This window comes from Myiozetetes cayanensis, unplaced genomic scaffold (genome assembly GCF_022539395.1).
Source record: "Myiozetetes cayanensis isolate MyiCay16 unplaced genomic scaffold, myiCay2020 scf9, whole genome shotgun sequence".
NCBI lineage: Eukaryota > Metazoa > Chordata > Aves > Passeriformes > Tyrannidae > Myiozetetes > Myiozetetes cayanensis.
This window is the reverse complement of record NW_026088185.1, coordinates 1,926,233-1,946,248: the sequence shown is the minus strand read 5'-3', so window position 1 is coordinate 1,946,248 and position 20,016 is coordinate 1,926,233. Positions and strand designations below refer to the sequence as shown.

General features: G+C 59.5%; 2 protein-coding genes and 7 non-coding genes across 10 annotated transcripts; 6 read left to right on the top strand and 3 right to left on the bottom strand.

Annotated features, from left to right (window-relative positions):
- The first annotated feature begins 2,140 nt into the window (after positions 1-2,140).
- On the top strand, positions 2,141-2,212 carry TRNAA-UGC (transfer RNA alanine (anticodon UGC)). Its single transcript has one exon. It is a non-coding gene; the product is annotated as a tRNA-Ala (tRNA).
- A 574-nt stretch (positions 2,213-2,786) lies between these two features.
- On the top strand, positions 2,787-2,858 carry TRNAA-CGC (transfer RNA alanine (anticodon CGC)). Its single transcript has one exon. It is a non-coding gene; the product is annotated as a tRNA-Ala (tRNA).
- Positions 2,859-3,177: 319 nt separating this feature from the next.
- Positions 3,178-3,249, bottom strand: TRNAP-AGG (transfer RNA proline (anticodon AGG)). Its single transcript has one exon. It is a non-coding gene; the product is annotated as a tRNA-Pro (tRNA).
- Positions 3,250-3,478: 229 nt separating this feature from the next.
- TRNAS-CGA (transfer RNA serine (anticodon CGA)) lies at positions 3,479-3,560 on the top strand. The gene has a single exon. It is a non-coding gene; the product is annotated as a tRNA-Ser (tRNA).
- A 386-nt stretch (positions 3,561-3,946) lies between these two features.
- Positions 3,947-4,018, bottom strand: TRNAA-UGC (transfer RNA alanine (anticodon UGC)). Its single transcript has one exon. It is a non-coding gene; the product is annotated as a tRNA-Ala (tRNA).
- A 476-nt stretch (positions 4,019-4,494) lies between these two features.
- Positions 4,495-4,566, top strand: TRNAP-AGG (transfer RNA proline (anticodon AGG)). The gene has a single exon. It is a non-coding gene; the product is annotated as a tRNA-Pro (tRNA).
- A 1,251-nt stretch (positions 4,567-5,817) lies between these two features.
- Positions 5,818-5,889, bottom strand: TRNAP-AGG (transfer RNA proline (anticodon AGG)). The gene has a single exon. It is a non-coding gene; the product is annotated as a tRNA-Pro (tRNA).
- Positions 5,890-6,024: 135 nt separating this feature from the next.
- FTCD (formimidoyltransferase cyclodeaminase) lies at positions 6,025-12,631 on the top strand. 2 transcript variants are annotated; one of them, XM_050339367.1, is made up of 14 exons: positions 6,025-6,632; positions 7,389-7,572; positions 8,060-8,188; positions 8,302-8,390; positions 8,618-8,797; positions 8,887-9,024; positions 9,303-9,434; positions 10,097-10,158; positions 10,831-10,960; positions 11,082-11,243; positions 11,639-11,682; positions 11,762-11,900; positions 12,226-12,321; positions 12,487-12,631. In XM_050339367.1, exons 1-14 carry the CDS (start codon positions 6,579-6,581, stop codon positions 12,571-12,573), a joined length of 1,626 nt encoding a protein of 541 aa, XP_050195324.1. In that variant the 5' UTR covers positions 6,025-6,578; the 3' UTR covers positions 12,574-12,631. The 2 variants fall into 2 exon arrangements, with proteins under 2 accessions (XP_050195324.1, XP_050195325.1); XM_050339368.1 differs by lacking the exon at positions 6,025-6,632 and having other exon boundaries at positions 7,462-7,572; positions 7,961-8,188.
- Positions 12,632-13,959: 1,328 nt separating this feature from the next.
- On the top strand, positions 13,960-19,996 carry LOC126652756 (protein pygopus-like). The gene is made up of 6 exons (XM_050339864.1): positions 13,960-13,980; positions 14,297-14,523; positions 17,585-17,751; positions 18,131-18,166; positions 18,417-18,799; positions 19,561-19,996. Exons 1-6 carry the CDS (start codon positions 13,960-13,962, stop codon positions 19,609-19,611), a joined length of 885 nt encoding a protein of 294 aa, XP_050195821.1. The 3' UTR covers positions 19,612-19,996.
- The last annotated feature ends 20 nt before the right edge of the window (positions 19,997-20,016 follow it).

The window sequence follows — 20,016 nt, the reverse complement described above, 5'->3', positions numbered from 1 at the left end:
AGGTAGATACTGAGACTGGGCTGGAAAATAACGCTTAGCGGGTGGAAGGGCACACGTGGAGGGAAACAGCTGGGATTTGGCCCCAGCCTTGCCTTCCTTATGGCTTTCAAAAGCAGCAAAAGCAGAAGCATTTCTGAGGAGAGCCTGGAGTGTAGCCCAGGTGCAGCTCTCTGGCCATGCCTGGTGAATTTTATGTCTCCTGCTCTCCTCCCACCTTTCCTCAGTTCCTTCATGACCTCAGAGGACACCCTGCGGTCAATCAGTATCCTCCTGATCCTGAAGGATGGGAATCTCCCCACCCTGGCCATGGATGAGGTGGGAAGGAGGAGGGGAAGTCGTGGTTTGAGGAGGAGCAAGTGGAGAATCACAGGGAGCTGTTATGGAAAAGGGAAGATTGGTGTGAATAGCAGGTGAGTGGTCCCATCCAGAGCGGAGACTTTGTCAGGGGAGGTTTAAGTTGGATCTCAGGGAAAGGTTCTTCCCCCAGAGGATTGTTGGGCGCTGAACAGGCTCCCCAGGGCAGTGGGCACAGTCCCAAGGATGCCAGAGCTCCAGGAGTGTTTGGACAACACTCTCAGGCACATGGTGGGATTCTAGAGGTTGTCCTGTGCTGAGCCAGGAGTTGGACTTGAGGGTCCTCATGGGTCCCTTCCAACTCAGGATGTCCTGTGATTCCATGGAAATCCCAGGCAGCATGGTGCTAGTGATAGGGACAGAAGAGTTGGTGGTGGCTGGGTCATAGATGGGTCACCCCAGCACATCAACCCACGGCTTCTCTGCCACCACACCCAGACGAGAAGATAAAAGTCGTGGTGTCTCACAGCAGTGGGAGAGGACAAAGAGCCAGATCCACCAGCTGTGCCTTTGCTGGGTTGCAAAAGGTGTATCCCAGACCAGCACCCATGCCCTGAGAGGAGGGCAATGCTGGCAGGGTGGGCTGGCATCAACAGGCAGCATCCTCCTTGCTGGGGCAAGCACTGCTGGCCAGAGCACTTGGGGACACACGTCCCGGAGCCAGGCAGGTGAGACACAGAGCCCCTGGAGCTGGGAGCCTGCAGGCACAGCAGGTGGAGATGTCCTGGAACACTCCCAGGACACATCCCTGGGAGTGTTTGAGGACAGGTCATGTGGGGCTTGGAGCAACTTGGCCTAGTGGGAGGTGTCCCTGTCCATGGCAGGGGGTTGGACCGAGATGGTCTTGTAGGTAGATACCTTCTGAACCAAACCACTCTCTTGCTGTGAAATATATCCTTCCTCACCCACCAAAGTCTTGCAATGCGATTTCCCACCAAAACAGAGAGGACAGCTGCTCTTCAGCTTTAGGAAGGGAAGAGAAAGTGTTTGCATGGCCAGGATAAGAGGGAGGTGAAGGCACCACTGAGGACATCCCACCCCAGGCCCCCACGGATCCCGCCATGCCTGGGGAGTCAGACAGGAATAGCTCTGACAAGGGCTCCAGCTCTCCCCCAGGGCTGGAAATCCAATAAAGCAGGAAAATAACAGGCTGCCCACATGTGTGAGTCACGGGGGAAGAAGCAGGCAAATCAAAAGGCACTGGCATCCCGGTCTGGCCCTCCCGGTGCTCCCTGAGGGAACGGGGCTCACCAGGCTTGCACCCCAGTGAGCCGGCAGCCCTGCTGGCTCCATGTCCCACCCTGAGCCCAAATCATCAACAGACACTGCTCCAAGCTGTCCTGCACCCTCTTGCCCTCCGAGCTTTTGCTGTCGATGGCAGCCCCTGGGGAGAGTCAGGGATAAGAGCAGTGAAAGCAGAGCCCAAATCCCAACAGTTTACAGGGGACCTATGAGGAAATTTGAGTTTTAAACTCAAGAATTGTTCAGCCAGACAGTCCAGGGCTGCTAATTCATGTTTCCTGAGAGGTGTCTGCACGTTTCCCAGAGAGGAGGAGGGTGACGTGGCTGCTGTCAGTGCGGGGTGTGCGGGGCTGAAGGACCTGGGTGTCCACAGGGGGATTATGAGATGTGGCAATCACGGGGTGCAGCGTTTCCCCTGCCCCCTTCCCTCAGCCCAGCGAGGCTGTGGCTGAATTTATCCTCCCACGTCACCTCAGTCAGCTCAGGGGGTTTGGATGGAGGGAGTTCCCATCCTGGCACAGCAGCGAAGCGATGCTGGAGCAGAGGGGATGTAGCTCAGCGGGAGAGCGCTTGCTTTGCATGCAAGAGGCCCTGGGATCAACCCCCAGCATCTCCATGTCTTTTTGCTGCCCTCAGACCCCTCCCTGCTGGCTGCGGGGCTGCCACAGCCCCCCCGAACAGCCCTGGGGCTGCCTCCTGGCATGGCTCGTGTGGAAACGCTTCCTCGAGGCTGTGGGTGAGCTGTGGGAAACCTCAACCTCGGCTGTACCCCTAAATCCAAAATGTGGGGGATAGAGGGGCTGGGGATGAAAAAGGAGTGCACTACACCAGCTTGTGGGGTGTAGGGATAGGTTTCTCATTTTTGGGTGCAAGAGATCCCGAGTTCAACCCCTGGATAAGCGCTCCTTTGGATACAACCCATCCTTTGGACACAACCCCTCCTTTTGGGGGCAACCTTTACTTTGGATAAAGCCCCGGCTTTGGAGACAGCCCCTGCTTTCGGGCCAGCCCCTCCTTCGGGGACTCCGCCCCCGCTGCTCTCCGATGACCAGGTGTGGGAGGAGCCGCCCTCATATCCCCCGGCTGCCCCGTGGGGTGGTCCTTCAGCAGACGGGGGTTCTTTTGGCAAGAGTGGGCGTGACTCCTGCAGTGTAACCGAGGACGTGTCCCCTTTCAGGGGTAATCGGGAAGGGGATGTAGCTCAGTGGGAGAGCGCTTGCTTCGCATGTAAGAGGTCCTGGGTTCAATCCCCAGCATCTCCAGGTAGGAATTTTTTCTTTTTTTTTGGGTTTTGCCCCCCCCCCCAGCCCCAACCCAATTCCTCCAGGGGCCAGCGATGATAAGCTCCACTTGTACATCGGGAAGGCTTTCCCGAGGGGGATTCCCCGCACCGTGGCAGTGCTGCCCGCGCGTGGCCGCGATGGCAGCAGGGACCCCTCGCTCTGCCGTCCCCGCTGCCCCGACAGCCCCTTCCCCACCCAGGAGGGGACCAGCCCTGGCCACGGCTGAGCCGTGCCAGTGTCCCGTGTGCCACCCGTGCCAGGCAGCGTCCCCCCATCACTGGTGGGAGCCCCAAAAGGAGGGCTCGTCCGGGATTTGAACCCGGGACCTCTCGCACCCTAAGCGAGAATCATACCCCTAGACCAACGAGCCGGGGTGCGCTGTGTCCCCCACGCTCCCCCCCCTGGGCGGGCGCTGCTCCCCGGGGACCCCCGGCCCGGGGCCCGCTCGGTGGGGCCGGGGGAGCAGAGCGGGGACCCTCGGCCCGGGGGCTGCCCCGGGGGCGCTGCCCCGACACTGCCCCGCTCGCCGGGATAGCGGGCACACGGGGGACAGCGGGGCCGGGGGGTGCTGTGCCCCCCCCTAAAAATGTTGGAATAGGGCTGTGATGGCCGAGAGGTGAAGGCGTTGGACTCGAAATCCAATAGGGGTTCCCTGCGCAGGTTCGAATCCTGCTCACAGCGTCTTCGGGTTTTGCAGACCCGGGAGAGGTGAGGAAAAAGGTACAGAGGGGCAACATTTTCCCGGTTTGCTGCGTGGATTCCCTCCATCGCCCTGTACGACATCCCTGGGGGAGCAGTGCACCCCGGCTCTTTTGTCCTGCTTGCAGATGTGTTTTTGGGCACCAACCACCCTCCTCCTCCCCGGCTGCTCTCCCTAGCACCTGTGTTCATCCTGAGCCCTGTGGGAAAGGAAAACAGAGGTCTCCCTTGCCCTGCAGTGGCGAGAAAGAGCGGTGGGAATTTCTACACGGCCTTGGGGTGCCAGGAGGTAGCCCCAGGGCTGTTCTGGGCATCTCCCGCAGCCCCACAGCCAGCAGGGAGGGGGTCTCTGGAGAGGCAAAAAGACATGGAGATGCTGGGGGTTGATCCCAGGGCCTCTTGCATGCAAAGCAAGCGCTCTCCCGCTGAGCTACATCCCCCTGTGCTCAAGCAGGGAGGGGATCCTGGGGCACTGGGGTTGGGGATTCCTTGGTTCGGGGTGCCTCCCCAGGCGCAGCAGCTCGAGCTATCTCTTTGTTACTGCGCCGTGATTTAATTGCTTTAAGGATCCTGACGTCTGACACGTTGCAAGGGGAAACCTGGGGTCGAGCAGGTGAAGAAACCGTGTTGTGACTGGGTGAGAGTGGGATGTGCGGGGGGCCAAGTGGGGTCCCCACTGGGCTGGGGTCGCTCTGTGAAGCAGCAGCCGCGGGTGGGCGTGAGGTGTCAGCGTCAACATCTCCCCCCGGCACCGTGTGTGTGTCAGGGATAGCGAGTGCGGGAAGCGCTGCGGGGCCGTGTGCGGGTGCGGGGTTGGCCGTGCCGCGTGTCCCGCTGTGCTCCCAGTGCCGTTTTCCTGGGAAGCGTCCCGGGGGGTGGGGGGCACAGAGCGGGGGCGGGAATGAGCGCTCACTCCGGCTCGTTGGTCTAGGGGTATGATTCTCGCTTAGGGTGCGAGAGGTCCCGGGTTCAAATCCCGGACGAGCCCTCCTTTTGGCTCCCGCCCTGTGCAAGGGCTGGTCGAGTCCCCTCACTCCCAGCGCTGCCCCTGCTCTGCTCCCAGCGCTCCAAACCAGACAGTCACAGGCTGCACTCCACCACCCCCCTTGCTACTTCTAAGGGGCTGCCTATTTCCCCCCATTCCGTACTCCGGGAAAAATGCAGTCCGGGTTTTCCCCCGTTCCGTACTCCAGGAGAAAATCCAGTCTGGGTTTTCCCCCATTCCGTACTCCGGCCGAGATCCAGTCCGGGTTTTCCCCCATTCCGTACTCCGGGAGAAATCCAGTCCGGGTTTTCCCCCATTCCGTACTCCAGGAGAAATCCAGTCCGGGTTTTCCCCCATTCCGTACTCCGGCCGAAATCCAGTCCGGGTTTTACCGCCCCCCCCCCTCCCATCCTCCATTTTAAGCCATCCCAGTCTCTCCCGGTTTTCCCGGAGGACGCGTTGGGACCGGCAGTCCCCGGAGCTGTGCGGGGTCCGGCGGGAGGGGCTGGGGGGCTGCGGTGGCGGTCGGGGCTCGGCTCGGCTCGGCTCCCGGGGCTGGCAGGGCTCGCTGGGGAGCGCTCGGGACCCGCTCCGTGCGGGGGTTCAAATCCCGGACGAGCCCTCCTTTTGGCTCCCGCCCACTCTGCCCCCCCGGCACCCACCCGTGTCCATGCCAAGGGACACCCCGAGCCCTCCGGGAGGGACAGCAGGTGCCTCCGCGGCACCCGGGCACGGCAGGGAGGGAAATGGCCACGGGCTTTTCCTCGCTGCCTGCCTTGGGGGGCCAGCAGGCAATGCCAGGCTGGCCGTGCCCGCAGGCAGCGCTGGGATCGTTCTGGGCGTTCTGGGGGGCTGGGGCAGCCCCACAGCCAGCGGGGAGGGCTCTCCGGGGAGGCAAAAGGACCTGGAGATGCTGGGGGTTGATCCCAGGGCCTCTTGCATGCAAAGCAAGCGCTCTCCTGCTGAGCTCCATCCCCCCCCGGCACGGGCTGTGCCGCGGCGTTCCCCCAGGCCGAGAAAATTCCCATTTCGGTGCCGTCCCCAGGGTTGGGAAAGGGGGTTCAGGGCTTTGCAGGCTGTGGGTGTCCCTCGGGTGCCAGCGGGCTTTAAAGGGAGTGGGAAGAGGGGGAAGAGCTGCGGTTTCGTGGCTGGAGCCCCGGGCAGAGCTGGCGAGTGGGACGCGATCGCGGGTGATTCCCCCGCGGGTGCCCCAGGGCTGAGGGGCCGCTGCGGGCGGTGGGCACCGCAAAAGGAGGGCTCGTCCGGGATTTGAACCCGGGACCTCTCGCACCCTAAGCGAGAATCATACCCCTAGACCAACGAGCCGGGATGCGGAGTTGTTCTTGCCCCCCTGCGTGTGTGCGGGGACACCGCGGGCACAGCCGCGCTCGCCGGGACAGCGGGGACACGGGGACAGCGGGGCTGGCCGGGCCTGGGGGTGGTGTCCCACCTCCTCCGAGGGGGAACAAGGGGTTGAGATGGCCGAGGAATGAAGGCGTTGGATTCGACATCCCATAAGGATTCCCTGCGCGAGTTCGAATCCTGCTAACAGCAATAGGCATTGCCCGGTGCCCAGACCGGGAGTCCCGCGGGTTCCGCAAAGAGGTCTCCGTTTGCCGCAAGTGTTGGTGCTCCCGTTGCAGTGCCTGTCCCATCCGATAGCCACAGCGTGTCGCTGAATTCAGCAGATCTTTTTCTTCATGTGGCATCACCTTCTTGTCAATTGGTGCAAGTGAGTAATTAGTGCTGTCGGCTGGCCCTGGTGCTCACGCAAAGCCCTTGTGCCTGGAGCTGCTCCAGGCACAGCCGGGCCAGTACCACGGTGTTTATCCAAGCCCATTTCTGTCCCCTGACCACAGATCAATGCAGTTAATGAGAAACCCCGGCTTGGGAAAGAGGCTACAGGTCTGGTGCCGAGAGGCTTTTGCTCTGCAGTGGGACAGGAAAGGGCAGGAAACCCACAGGGTGCGCAGAGCTGAGCCGGGGGCTGCGGGGTGCAGGCAGATCCTGGGACCATGGCCAAGCTGGTGGAGTGCGTACCCAACTTCTCAGAGGGGAATAACAAAGAGGTGAGGGAGTGCGTGGAAGCTCTGAGGGGTGGGTCATCCTGGGGTGCTGATGGCCAGGTTTTCCCTTCGCAGAGCGGTACCCACTGCCAGCCTCTGCCGTGCCTCCTTTGAAGTGTTGTGCACCTCTCACTGCCTGGCCGGTGCAAAAAATGCCTAAAGGCAGCTTTCGCTTCCTTTTGGGGCCTCAGTGAGAAGTGGGGACTCAGACCTCCCTCCACTGCCTGCAGGTTGCTGTAGCACCAGGTTTCGGGGTGGTCTGGAACACCCCCATAGAGAAATATCACTTGCAGTTGTTGTGCTGTCCAGGTTAATGGAATCTGTCCTGGACATCCACCCTAGGCTGAACTTTGGCCCTGCCAGGGACAGGGGAGTTCAGCAAACCCAAAATGGCTGTAAAAACACAGCTTCCCCCAGGGACCAGGCTTCGCAGAACCAAATCTGTTTGGAAGCTGGCCGGGGACTGCATCCTCAGGAACAGTGGTTTGTGATGCTGCTCTCTGACATGCAGCAGCAGCCAGGTGTCTCTCCCCCACCACAGCGAGTTTGGGGCTCGCTGGGACATGGGGGTACCCCAAAACCCCTGGGTGGGATGCTCGCTCATGCCTTTGGATACTGCACCCTCTGCAGCGCAGGGCTGCGTCCCCACTGATCATCCTCAAACCCTGCGCCAGTGGGGAGAGCTGAGAAGGGATGTCCCCTCCCTCGAAAGACCGTGGCTGTGGCGGGGACCCAGCCAGCTCAGCCGCTGTCCGGCAGGTGATCGATGCGCTGGGCCAGGCCATCTCCCGGACACCGGGCTGCGTGCTGCTGGACGTGGATGCGGGTGCCTCCACCAACCGCACCGTCTACACCTTCGTGGGGTCCCCCGAGGCGGTCGTGGAAGGGGCGCTGAGCGCAGCCCGGGTGGCCGGGCAGCTCATCGACATGAGCCGACACACAGGTGAGCTGGGGGGCAGTGCAGGAGCTGCTCTGGCACGGGGCATCCCAGCTGATGGTGGCCACGCGTGGCACATCGCCTCACCTGCAGTCAGAAGTGCTGCTGGGATAGGTGGTGGTGGGAGCAAAGCTCTTGCTCATCCTCCCAGTCCAGAAAGGCTGAGTGCCCCCTGTCCCTGGGCTGGATAGACATTACTGCCACAAACACAGCTTTTCCAGAGGGTGGTTGGGTACTGGAACAGGCTCCTCAGGGCCGTGGTCATAGCCCCAAGCTTGCCAGAGTTCAGGGAGTGTTTGGATGATGCTCTCAGGCGCATGTTGGCGTTGTTGGGTGGATTTGATGATCCTCGTGGGTCCCTTCTGACTCAGGTTATTCTGCAATGTCCTCACAGCAATGGTGTCCAGTCTGTAATAGTCTGGGAAAGGACCATTCTCCCTCCTCGTCTGTTCACTCTTCCCAACTCCCATCCCCGTATCTGCCCTGCCACCAGGTGAACACCCTCGGATGGGGGCCCTGGACGTCTGCCCCTTCGTGCCGGTGATGAACGTCAGCATGGAGGAGTGCGTCACCTGCGCCCACATCTTCGGGCAGCGCCTGGCAGAGGAGCTGGGGGTACCTGGTGAGCAGGGGCTGGAACCTCTCCTCATTCCACCCCATCCTGCCCGATTCCAGGGGCTGGAGGAAGGGCCAGCCCCAGCCTGGCAGGTGCTCAGCCCCGGCTCTGTCTTGCAGTTTACCTGTACGGAGCGGCGGCGCGGGAGGAGAGCAGGAAAGCCCTGCCTTCCATCCGTGCCGGGGAGTACGAGGCGCTCCCCGAGAAGGTGAGCCGTGGTAGCACCTGGTTGGGTGGCACAGGTTGGGCAGAGCTGAGCTGTACGCCCCTGGCTTCAGGGAGGGTGCTGGGGGCTGGCATAGTCCCTTTGCACCAAGAGGAGCTGGCGGCACGGTCATGGCAGGTTCCACCTGGGGAGGGAGAGGCCGTCCCTGGACGGGTACCTCGTGCTGCTCGGTGGTGCCAGCCCACACACCCTCCTCCACTCCTCCCCAGCTTGCCAAACCTGAGTGGGCTCCTGATTTTGGGCCCCCAACCTTCGTCCCCCGCTGGGGGGCCACGGTGACGGGCGCCCGGACCTTCCTCATCGCCTACAACATCAACCTGCTGTGCACCAAGGAGCTGGCTCACCGCATCGCCCTCAACATCCGCGAGCAGGGCCGCGGCCCCGACCAGGTACCCGTGTGCCAGCGGCACGCCAGGAGCAGCCCCCCATGGCCCCTCTGCCTCCTGGGCCGTGCCCTGAACGCGGCAGTTGTTGGCAGCCCGGGCGCTTGAAGAAGGTGCAGGGCATCGGCTGGTATTTGGAGGAGGAGAATATAGCCCAGGTCTCCACGAACCTGCTGGACTTTGAGGCCACGCCGCTCCACGCCGTCTACGAGGAGGTCTGCCGGGACGCGGAGGTGGGTGGCGTGGGGCACCTGTTCCGGTGGGGGCTTCACAGAGGATGTCTCCCTCCAAGTTTTTCTCCCTGTCCCCAGGTCAGGATCTGCTTTATCTCATGCTGAATGGCACAAAAAAACCCCAAAAGCTCAGCAATTTGCTGCTAGCCCCCAGCTCCTCCGTTGAAGGCTTTTCCATGAGCTTCCCGTGTCCTGGGAACCGGGTTGAGGACCACCAGGCTGGGGTGGTAGTGGCAGCGAGGCTCTGGGGATGGTCACATTTCTTATGTTCTCTGCAGGCATTGAATCTTCCCGTGGTGGGGTCCCAGCTGGTGGGACTCATTCCCAAGAAGGCCATGCTGGACGCAGCTGAGTTTTACATCAAGAAGGACAAACTCTTCATCCTGGAAGAAGAGCAGAAGATCAGGCTGGTAATGTGATGACTCCTGGTATCAACACATGGGTGGAATCATGAGAGAGACACATCCGCTCCCCCAGCCTCCCAAAGCGGCACTGAGCAGAGATTTGGGACCATTCAGGCCCCAGGCTTGACTCTGGTCTTCAGGGAGGGTTATGTGGGGTGACAGTGAGTGGGACAAGTTGCTTTACTGTTCTGAGGATGCTGAAATGCTCAGGGAGCAGGGACCCCAGCCCATGAGGACAGAGTGTGGGGAGCAGCTGCCCATCTTGCCTACCTGGAGACCAAGGAGGGGAAAGAGGTGTCCCCAGAGCTCAAGGACAGTGTGTGGCATTATGGGAAGCTGTCCCAGGACAGTTGTAAGCAGGAAACGAGGGGATGGGGCTCTGCTGTTCCACTGTGGGAGGGAGGGACTTTTCCAGCCTGTGGGGAACGTGCTAGATAAGAGCAAGCTAATGATTAACCAGTACAGTTTCCAGTCATGTAGGTGACCCCATGCCTCCCCCACGTCTGGGATGGGACACAGGGCGGTGGTGCCAGCTGTCTTCTCCCTGGGTGGTGGCCAAAATAACTCTGTCCTACTGCTGACTCACCCGTGGTTAATTAGCAGTAGGGAAGGAGGCCGTGGCAGGGTTTGTCGCGCCGGGGCTGACGCAGCGGTGCCGCTCCTTGCAGGTGGTCAGTCGGCTGGGCCTGGACTCCCTGTCTCCGTTTCACCCCCGGGAGCGCATCATCGAGTAGGGACCCCCGCCTTGCTTCATGTCACGGTGCCCATCCCTGCCTGGACGGGGGGATCCTGCTGTCTGTGTCTCTCTTTCATCTTGTTTTGGGTCACACCCAGGGGACATCTCTGCTGGGTGTTGTGCAGGCCTGGCCTGGTCCCTGCTCCCAAACACTGCTGGTTGTGAGCATGGAGTGGGCGAACTCCAGGTCACTTGAGCAGGTTTTGTGGGCAAATTTGAATGTTGAATTCCCTCCCCCATCCCCGTGCCAGCTTTCACTGACGCTGGCTCACCTGCCACCCTCTGAGGAGAGAGGCTGTGCTGCAGCAGCCGGTGTGACACACGTGTCTGAGGGGGCCAAAGGAAGGGAAATCCACCCACGAGGTGAAGTCCTTGTTGTCCCCACTAGGACATGGCTGCAGGTGTTTCTGTCCCACAGAACTCCATTCGCACGAGCCCACCCTGTCTGATCCAGAGCAGCCTCCCACACCACCAGGACATTGTGCTCCCAGCTGTCCCCATGGGGCAGGGGGGTGTCCCAGCCCTCTCTCCTCATGCTGGGTTTTTTTTTTGGGTTAGCCCCCTTCTCATTCGTGGGGTCAGTGACGACCTGTCGGAGAGGAGGGTCTGGGTAGGGTGGTGTGCCTGCACCTGGGGACTGCAAACCCCGGGGCTGCTGTGCCGCAGGTACCTGGTGGAGGCCGGAGAGGTGGACGGGGGGCTGGTGGCCAAGCCTTTGGGCGCCTTCGTGCGGGCAGTCGGCGGCAGGTCGGCGGCGCCAGGAGGAGGCTCCGTGTCTGCAGCTGCCGGCGCCCTGGTACGTCCCTCACGCCGAGGGGGAGCCCTGGGGGCCCACTTTGGTGTGTGGAGCCCCTGAAGGGGGCCAGCATGGTGGGCACTACGTCCTGCTGGAGGATTTCCCCCCCGTGCCCTGGCAGGGAGCGGCGCTGGGCAGCATGGTGGGGCTGATGAGCTACGGCAAGCGGCAGTTCGAGGACCTGGACCCCATCATGAGGAAGCTGATCCCCCCCTTCCACCAGGCCATGGAGGAGCTGGTGGCAATGGTGGATGCTGACTCCCGTGCCTTCAGCAGCTACATGGTGAGATCCCACCGGAGGGAGGCATCCTGCAGGGAAGTGTTTGTGTGGGGTGCATTCCAGCTGGGAGGAGGGCTGGGATCGCTGCGCTCTGGCATCCTTAACAGCAGGGCTGTGACCTTGCAATCATAAAATCATTAAGGTTGGAAAACACCTCCAAGGTCATCAAATCCAACCTTCTACTGAGTACACCCGTGGCCACTAAACCATGTGGCAAAGTGCCACGTCTGCTCGTTGTTTTTGAACACTTCCATGGATGCTAAAGCCAGGCCCAGGGGAAGGGGCATCAGCACCGAGGGGAGGTTTGCAAGAGCACGGGAGCTCTGGGACATGCCCGAGCTGCTGATGCAAGGCATGGTCCTGGTGCCAGCAGCAAAACTGCTTTTCTTTGCCCACAGGAAGCCATGAAGCTGCCCAAGAGCACCCCTGAAGAGCGGGAGAGGTGAGCTGGGCCGGTGGGCACTGTCAGACTGGGGGAGCACGGGCAGCCAGCACTGACCCAGGGCTGTTCCCCCTCCCAGACGCGTGGCTGCCATGCAGCAGGGGCTGAAGACGGCCGTGAGGGTGCCCTATGCCCTGGCAGAGAAGGTGAGTGGGCTCTGGCCTGCTCTGAAGGAACTGGCACGACACTGCAACCTGGCCTGCAAATCTGACATCCAGGTATGGCCCCAGGCTCACCCCCTGCCCTGCAAGGTGTCCTCATGTCCTGACCTGCAGAGGGGGCATCTCTAGTGGTTTCCACCCACTGTTTGTCAGCTTGCAAAAAAAAAAAAAAGCTCCTTGTAGGAGAGTTGACCTCCACCAGCCCTTGCTGGAGTTTCCTGCTGTGTGTGGCAGTGCTTCCCACTGCTTGAGCCACTTCCCAAGAACACCAACAGGTTGGGTGGGGGAGGAGTCCTGCAGTGCGAGGGGTCTGCCCTTCTGCAGTCCTGTGTGGCGGTGCTGGTTCAGGAGGAGAGCTGCTCCCGAGCCCGTCTCTTCCCAGGTGGGAGCCAAAATGCTGGAAGCAGCCGTGTTTGGAGCTTACTTCAACGTCATGATCAACCTCAAGGACATAACGGATGAGAAGTTCAAGCTTGTGGTAATAACCAGGGGCTGTGTGTGTGGTGGTGGGGCTGAGGTGGCACAGAGACAAAGCCCCTGGGACCCCTCGTGCCCAGGCACTCCTTCCCTCTGCACAGGGTGGATGGTGGGTGGCTCCTGTGTCCTGTTGAGCAGTAAATGCCACATCTTGTTGCCCATACAGATGTCCCAGAAGGTCTCCGGGCTGCTGGAAGAGGCAAAGCAAGGCTCAGCACTCGTGCTGGCACTGCTGGAGAAGAGGGAGGCCTGAGGAGGGCGTGGGAAGTGGTCTGGGAGTTCTGCACTGGCAAATAGAGCTGGAAAACCCACTCGTCCCTGTGTCTGCTCTTTTGGGATTGGCCTCTGGAGGGCTGGTCTGCTTGGGAAGATCCCAGTGTCACATTCCCTGCTGGCCTTTCCCTGGCCGAGGGGGATTTTTACTCTCTGGGGCTCAGACTCCAGACTCCCTTCTTGGCATCCCTGGGGCAGAAGGAGATGGCTGGGCTGGCAGTGCCTGGGATCACAGGGATCCTAACAAAGGGGACAGCTGGGACCCACTGGCAGTGCCCAGGAGGGGATGGCTGTGCGTGGGCACCTCCTGACCCTGCACACTCCTGTATTTTACGCCCAGAAAACTCAGGAAAACACCCTCCTACCCTAAACCTGGGGCAAGACCTGGCCCAGTCCCTTTCTGCAAGGTGCCTTTTTGGTGGTGTGTGATAATCCCAGCCTGTTGCACTGTTTGGGAAGGGAGCACTGCCAAGCACGAGGCACCATCAGGGGTGTTAGCAGGGAGATGGGAACGGGATGGGGAAAACTCTACTCCCTGCCCATACAACCCCTAAGAGGAAGATCTGAAGATTAGCACAGCCAGCCCTGCGTCCTGTCCCTGCTGACCGGGTGTGATGGCAGATGTCATCTCCTCCACCTCACACCGCAGCAGCACCCTGAGCAGCGTCACAGGGAGTCACAGTCCCTACCCTGAACCCCTCTGTCCCACAGCACATCTGTGGGAAGGTCCCCCCTGTCCCTGGGCACTGTGCTGGGAGCACTGACCGCGGGTTCACAGTGGGGCTGCCTGACTCACTCCAATCAGCTGTAATCACCACCCTCCATCACCTGTTTTATTGGCCCTGTGGGACATTTTGATATGTTTCATTATACGTGGGACCCTTGTGCTGGCTGGGAGTGGCGTGTTGACTTTTTTTATGTACCCATCTTGACGGCTGTGGCCGAGGTGGTGCCGGTTTCGCTGCTCGGCAGTGTCACCTCTGCCCACCCCACCACACCCCTCCTCACTGGGGCAGGGACCTGCTATTTAACAGGTGCCCGGCACCGCGGGAGAGCCGCGCCAAGGACGGCGATCAGGAGCGCTGCCAGCGTTGCCAGGAGCTTTTGGGCAGGTTTGGTGAGTGCAGGGCAGCGGGACTGGGGGCACCCGTGGGTCAGGGCGCTCTGTCCCCATGGGTGGTGCTGCACCAGACACGTGTCCCCAATCCTTGTGGTCCATGAGGTTGGTGCTGTCCCCCAGAGGGATGGGGGGCTGTCGGGGTGTGCAGGGAGATGGGATGGCAGTCCTGGGGAAGCGAGTGTGGTCTCTGCTCCCAGGGCAGATGTTGTGGGACAGAGGAGTCAGGTCCCAGCTCTGGGTCAGGCAATGACGTCCCTGTGGCAGGAGGTGACTGATGGTGCTTGTCCTTCCCTTGCAGCTCGGAGATCACTGAGGATGTGTGACCCCAACAAAGGTGAGGGACGGTGGGGCCAGACAGGGCTGTGGGTACCACACAGCCATCAGGGCTCCGAGAGGAGCTCAGGGCAATGGCCACAGGCACCTGGGGGGGATTGCCTGCATACCAGAGGGGTGTGGGATGCCATCTGTGAGGGAGAGGCAGACAGGAAGGGGCCCTTTGGGTGCATGGGTACACCAGCTCCCTGCACTGTCTGTCTGGGGAGAGCCTGTCCCTGCCTGCTCACAGTCCTTTTCTTCTTCCTAGGCATGCCACGACCACCAGTGTGCCCTCCTGGTCCAGGACACCCTGGTCCCGGCACAGGTCCCTGCCCTGGCGGCCCTGCAGTCTGCCCACCTCCAGCTGGCCACGGGCATCACCCCCACGGGCACCCCCCATCGGGGCATCACCCCCACGGGCACCCCCATCCAGGACCACCTGACTGCCATCAGAAGCACCATCATTAGAAGCACTCCAAGCACCGTGGAGACAAGGTAAGAGTGAGGTGGCAATAGGCCCTTCCTTCAGGCCCCCTTGCCCCACACCACAGCATCCAGGCTGGACAGCTGGGACTCTCCTCTCCCACCCTGTGGTGGCTGGAGCAGACTGCCAAAACCTCAGTGGCTTTTTTTTTTAGACGTAGAAACTCCTGTTGTATTAATAAATAGGCAAGAAGAAACCATATTAAGTGAGTAATTTGAAAAGCAACCCATGAAGTTCCTTGAAGTCATTTAAAGCAGTGATGTGGCCCAGGGTGCACCATGCAAGTGCATTAAATCACAGGGCTTGTCCTGCTCTTCTGAGAGTGAGTCATGCCTCTATACTGGACATTCACTCAGTGTTTTTCCAGAGGAACTGTTCAGTTCCTTCTTAAAAAGAAAAACAAAACAAACAAACAAACCAACCAAAAAACAAACCCAAAACCAAAACCCAAAACAAAACTCAAAAAGCAAAGAAATGAAAAAAAAAACAAAAACAAAAAACCAAAAGAGAAGCAGCAATTCCCTGTGCTGGGAGTAGATTGTGCAGAAAGATGCTGTTATAGAGATAGGCACCATCCAGAGCAGGTCTGAGTGAGGGACTGCTAAACACACTCCCAGTTCCAGCATTGGAGGCGGGCACATTTCCCAAACAAATCAAGCCATCAGCTCCTTTCATCGGGTAGCAGCTCTGCAAGTGATCTGCTCTGATGTTTCTCCTTGCTGGCAGAGAGCAAGACCCTTCTGGAATTTTCTTTATCGACCTAGAGAGCCTCTCAAAAAATTAAGAAACTGCCCCCCCCAGGCCTCCCACAATATGGTGCACCCACGACAGGGTCACTAACACCTCTCAGGAATGCTGTGACAGAGGGTCTTTTTGCTGGTGCCCAAGAGTTGTTTTCTCTCCTCCAGCACTGCGGTGGCTCAAGCAGCGGCTCTGACTCTGACTGAACATCTGGCATCTCCCACCTTCGGCAAACCACGAAGCCAAACACCTTGTGGGAACTCCCTGCGCGTAGCTCTACTCCCTTCCCCTTTCCCTCAGAGCAGCGTTTTGCCTGCTGAGTGATTTTCTTGTGTTTACTTTGTAAATGCTTTGTCCTGGAATCTCTCAAGTCAAGGGACAGCATCTCCATGGTCTGTCCTTTGGGAGGGCCTGCTGAAAATCATCCTGTGCTGGTTTACAATCTGCTGGTGTCCGTGTGGTTTTTCCTGGGCCATGGTGCCGGCTGCGAACGTGGATCCCACTGCCCGTAAAAGTCCTTACAGTTCTCGCTTTCCCAGCTATAGTAGAAGGGCTGGCTGGAGACACCATAATTATGTGGGCTGCTATCCTTGACACCAGGGTAAGAATTGCTGGGAAAAATCTCACCATGGCAGAGAGAACCTCCCGAGTCACAGAATCAGCCAGGTTGGAGAGGACCTCTGAGATCATCAAGTCCAGCCCTTGATCCAACACCACTGCAGTTACTAGAGCATGGCACTAAGTGCTACATCCAGTCTGTCCTTTAAAACCTCCAGGGATGGAGAATCCACCACTTCCCTGGGCAGCCCATCCAGTGCCTGATTACCCTCTCTGCAAAGAATTTCTTCCTGATATCCAACCTGAACCTCCCCTGCCAGAGCTTGAGACCATGCCCTCTTGTCTTACTGAGAGCTGCCTGGGAAAAGAGACCAACCCCTACCTGGCTACAGACCTCCTGTCAGGAAGTTGTAGAGAGTGATGAGGTCTCTCCTGAGCCTCCTCTTCTCCAGGCTAAACAAGCCCAGCTCCATCAGTCTCTCCTCACAGGACTTGTGCTCCATTTCTTGCCCCAGCCTCATTGCTCTTCTCTGCACCTGCTTCTGTTGCTCTTGACATCGTTCCTGACCTGAGGGGCCCAGAGCTGGACACAGCACTCATGGGATGGCCTCACCAGCACTGAGTCCAGGGGAAGAATCACTTCCGTGCTCCTGCTGCCACACTCTTCCTGATCCAGGCCAGGATCCTTCTCGGCCACCTGGGCACACTGCTGGCTCACATTCAGCTGCTGTCAATCCAGACTCCCAGATCCTTTTCTGTCTGGCTGCTCTCCAGCCTCTCTGTCCCCAGCTGTAGCGGAGTTTGGCACAGCCCATCTCACCCCGATTTGCTGCCAGTGCAGCCTTGCCTGTCCTTCTTGCAGAGCTGTTGTGCACTGTGCGTGTTGGGGCAGTGGGATTTCATTCCTGCAGCCCCTCTCTGGCTGCAGTCGTGTCTTGTCCTGTGTCCCCTGTGAGGCTGCAGCAGGACTTTTTTCCTGATGGAGCTGATGCAGCGGTGCTGCTCCATGCAGGTGTTCTGTCCACTGGGTCTGGACTCCCTGTCTCTGTTTCACCCCCAGGAGCGTTATCTTTGAGTAGGGACTCCCGTCCTACTTTGTATCAGGGTGTCCATCCCTGCCTGGACGGGGTGATCCTGCTGCCTGCAGCTTGCATTTGGCTTGTTTTTGGGAGCAGTGGCTGCTCCAGGCCACTTGTGGAACACCAGGTCAGTGGGAGCAGGTTTTGTGGCCAAACTGGAATGGTAAATTCCCTCCCCCATCCCCATGCCAGCTTTCACTGCCTCTGGCTCACCTGCTGCCCTCTGAGGAGAGAGGCTGTGCTGCAGCAGCCGACAGGGAGCACTGCCAAGCACGAGGTACCATCAGGGGTGTTGGCAGGGAGATGGGAATGGGATGGGTTGGGATGGGATGGGAAAAAACTCCCTCCCCATACATCCCCTAAGAGGAAGATCAGAACATTAGGACAGCCAGCCCTGCCTCCTGTCCCTGCTGACCGGGTGTGATGGCAGATATCGTCTCCTCCGCCCTCCTCCCTGAACCCCTCTGTCCCCCAGCACATCTGGGGAGGGGTCTCCCCTGTCCCTGGGCACTGTGCTGGGAGCACTGAGCGCGGGTTCACGGTGGGGCCGCCTGACTCACTCCATCAGCTGACGCCGGGAGCTGTAATCACCGCCCTCCGCCGCCTGTTTTTATAAGCCCTGTGGGACCTTTGTCCCGGCGGGGAGTGGCGTGTTGACTTTTCTCGGGTGCCCGTGGTGACAGCCCTGGCGCAGGGTGGTGCCTGCTTCACTGCTCGGCGGTGTCACCTCTGCCCACCCCACCCCTCCTCACCTGGGCAGGGACCGGGTATTTAACAGGTGCCCGGCACCGCGGGAGAGCCGCGCCAAGGACGGCGATCGAGACCGCTGCCAGCGTCGCCAGGAGCTTTTGGGCAGGTTTGGTGAGTGCAGGGCAGCGGGACTGGGGGCCCCCGTGGGTCAGGGCGCTCTGTCCCCATGGGTGGTGGGGACACCAGACACGTGTCCCCAGTCCTCGTGGTCCATGAAGACATGAACTGGGCACCCTGGTTTGTTATTGCCATTAATGATGGAAACCACAGGCTGGGCATTGGGGGTGCACGGTAGTGGGGACAGTCGCTCTGGGGGTCGGTGCTGTCCCCCAAAGGGACAGGGGGGCTGTCGGGGTGTGCAGGGGGATGGGATGGCAGTCCTGGGGAAGTGAGCGTGGTCTCTGCTCCCAGGACAGATGTTATGGGACAGAGGAGTCAGGTCCCACAACGTGGCAGGAGGTGACTGATGGTGCTTGTCCTTCCCTTGCAGCTCGGAGACCACTGAGGATGTGTGACCCCAACCAAGGTGAGGGATCGTGGGGCCAGACAGGGCTGTGGGTACCACACAGCCATCAGGGCTCAGAGAGGAGCTCAGGGCAATGGCCACAGGCAGCTGGGAGGGGATTGCCTGCATACCAGAGGGGCGTGGGATGTCATCTGTGAGGGAGAGGCAGACAGGGAGGGGCCCTTTGGGTGCATGGGTACACCAGCTCCCTGCACTGTCTGTCTGGGGAGAGCCTGTCCCTGCCTGCTCACAGTCCTTTTCTTCTTCCTAGGCATGCCACGACCACACCTTGCAGTGTGCCCTCCTGCCCCTCCTGGATACCCAGGTCCCGGCACAGGTCCCTACCCTGGTGGCATCGCCGTTTGCCCTCCTGCCTCTCCGGGATACCCTGGTCCTGGCACAGGTCCCTGCCCTGGTGGCCCTGCAGTCTGTCCCCCGTGCCAGCCTCCAGCTGGCCACGGGCATCACCCCCATGGGCATCACCCCCATGGGCATCACCCCCACGGGTGCCCCCCATCGGGGCACCATCCCCATGGGCACCCCCATCCAGGACCACCGGGAATGCCGGTGTGCCCCCCTGACTGCCATCAGAAGCACCACAAGAAGCACCATAAGAAGCACCACAAGAAGCACTCCAAGCACCACGGAGGCAAGGTAAGATCCTCTTCCCCACGTCACAGCATCCAGCCTGTGCAGCTGGGGCTCTCCTCTCCCACCCTGTGAGAGGGGGTTGCCAAAACCTCAGTGGCTTTTTTTTAGCTATGGAACTTCCCGTTAGGTTAATGGGAGTCAAGGATGAGTCATATTCAGTGAGTAATTTGAAAAGCAACCCATGAAATCCCTTGGAGCCATTCAAAGCAGTGATGTGGCTCAGGGGGCACCATGCAGCTCATCTGAGAGTGAGTCATGCCTCTATAGTGGACATTCACTCAGTGTCTTTCCAGAGGAACTGTTCAGTTCCTTCTTAAAAAAAAAACCAAAACACCCCAAACCCATGCCCATAAAAAAAAAAGTAAAAGAGAAGCAGCAATTCCCTGTGCTGGGAGTAGATTGTGCAGAAGATGGTATTACAGGGATGGGCACCATCCAGAGCAAGTCTGAGTGAGGGACTGCTAAACACACTCCCAGTTCCAATATTGATTGGAGTGAGAGCATCTCCCAAACAAATCAAACTCTCTCACTGGGTAGCAGCTCTGCAAGTGATCTGCTCTGATGTTTCTCCTTGCTGGCAGAGAGCAGGACCCTTCTGGAATTTTCATTATTGACCTAAAGAGCCTCAAAAAAGTTAAGAAAGCCCCCCCCCCCCCAGCCTCTCCCACTATGGGGCACCCACGACAGGGTCCCTAACACCTCTCAGGAATGCCGTGACAGGGGATCTTTTTGCTGGTGTCCAAAAGTTGTTTTCTCTCCTCCAGCACTGCAGTGGCTCAAGCAGCAGCTCAAGCAGCAGCTCTGACTCTGACTGAACATTTGGCATCTCCCACCTGCACAGAACTGATCAGCAAAACACGAAGCCAAACGCCCTGATGGAGTGCCCTGCCCTGCATGTTTCTCCATTCCCCTTCCCTTTCCCTCAGAGCAGTGTTTTGCCTGCTGAGTGATTTACTTTGTAAATGCTTTGCCCTGGAATCTCTCAAGTCAACGGACAGCATCTCCATGGTCTGTCTTTTGGGAGGGCCTGCTGAAAATCATCCTCTGTTGGTTTACAATCTGCTGGTGTCCGTGTGTTTTTTCCTGGTTAGCAATGGTGCCGGCTGCGAACGTGGGTCCCACTGCCTGTTAATGCTGCTCATTAAAAATAATTAAAAAAATATAAAATGAGACAAACTACAGGATGTAGAGGCTTTTTCAGGATAGGGTGAAAAGGGTTT

Excerpts from the sequence above, each read along its gene's own strand:
- LOC126652756 (XM_050339864.1), top strand. The coding sequence starts at position 13,960 with ATGACGTCCCTGTGGCAGGAG. Across the intron at positions 13,981-14,296 it reads TGACGTCCCTGTGGCAGGAG|GCATGCCACGACCACCAGTG; the intron begins GTGACTGATGGT and ends TCTTCTTCCTAG. Across the intron at positions 18,800-19,560 it reads CCAAGCACCACGGAGGCAAG|CACTGCAGTGGCTCAAGCAG; the intron begins GTAAGATCCTCT and ends TCTCTCCTCCAG.
- FTCD (XM_050339367.1), top strand. The coding sequence starts at position 6,579 with ATGGCCAAGCTGGTGGAGTGCGTACCCAACTTCTCAGAGGGGAATAAC. Across the intron at positions 11,244-11,638 it reads GTGCCTTCAGCAGCTACATG|GAAGCCATGAAGCTGCCCAA; the intron begins GTGAGATCCCAC and ends CTTTGCCCACAG. Across the intron at positions 11,683-11,761 it reads ACCCCTGAAGAGCGGGAGAG|ACGCGTGGCTGCCATGCAGC; the intron begins GTGAGCTGGGCC and ends TCCCCCTCCCAG.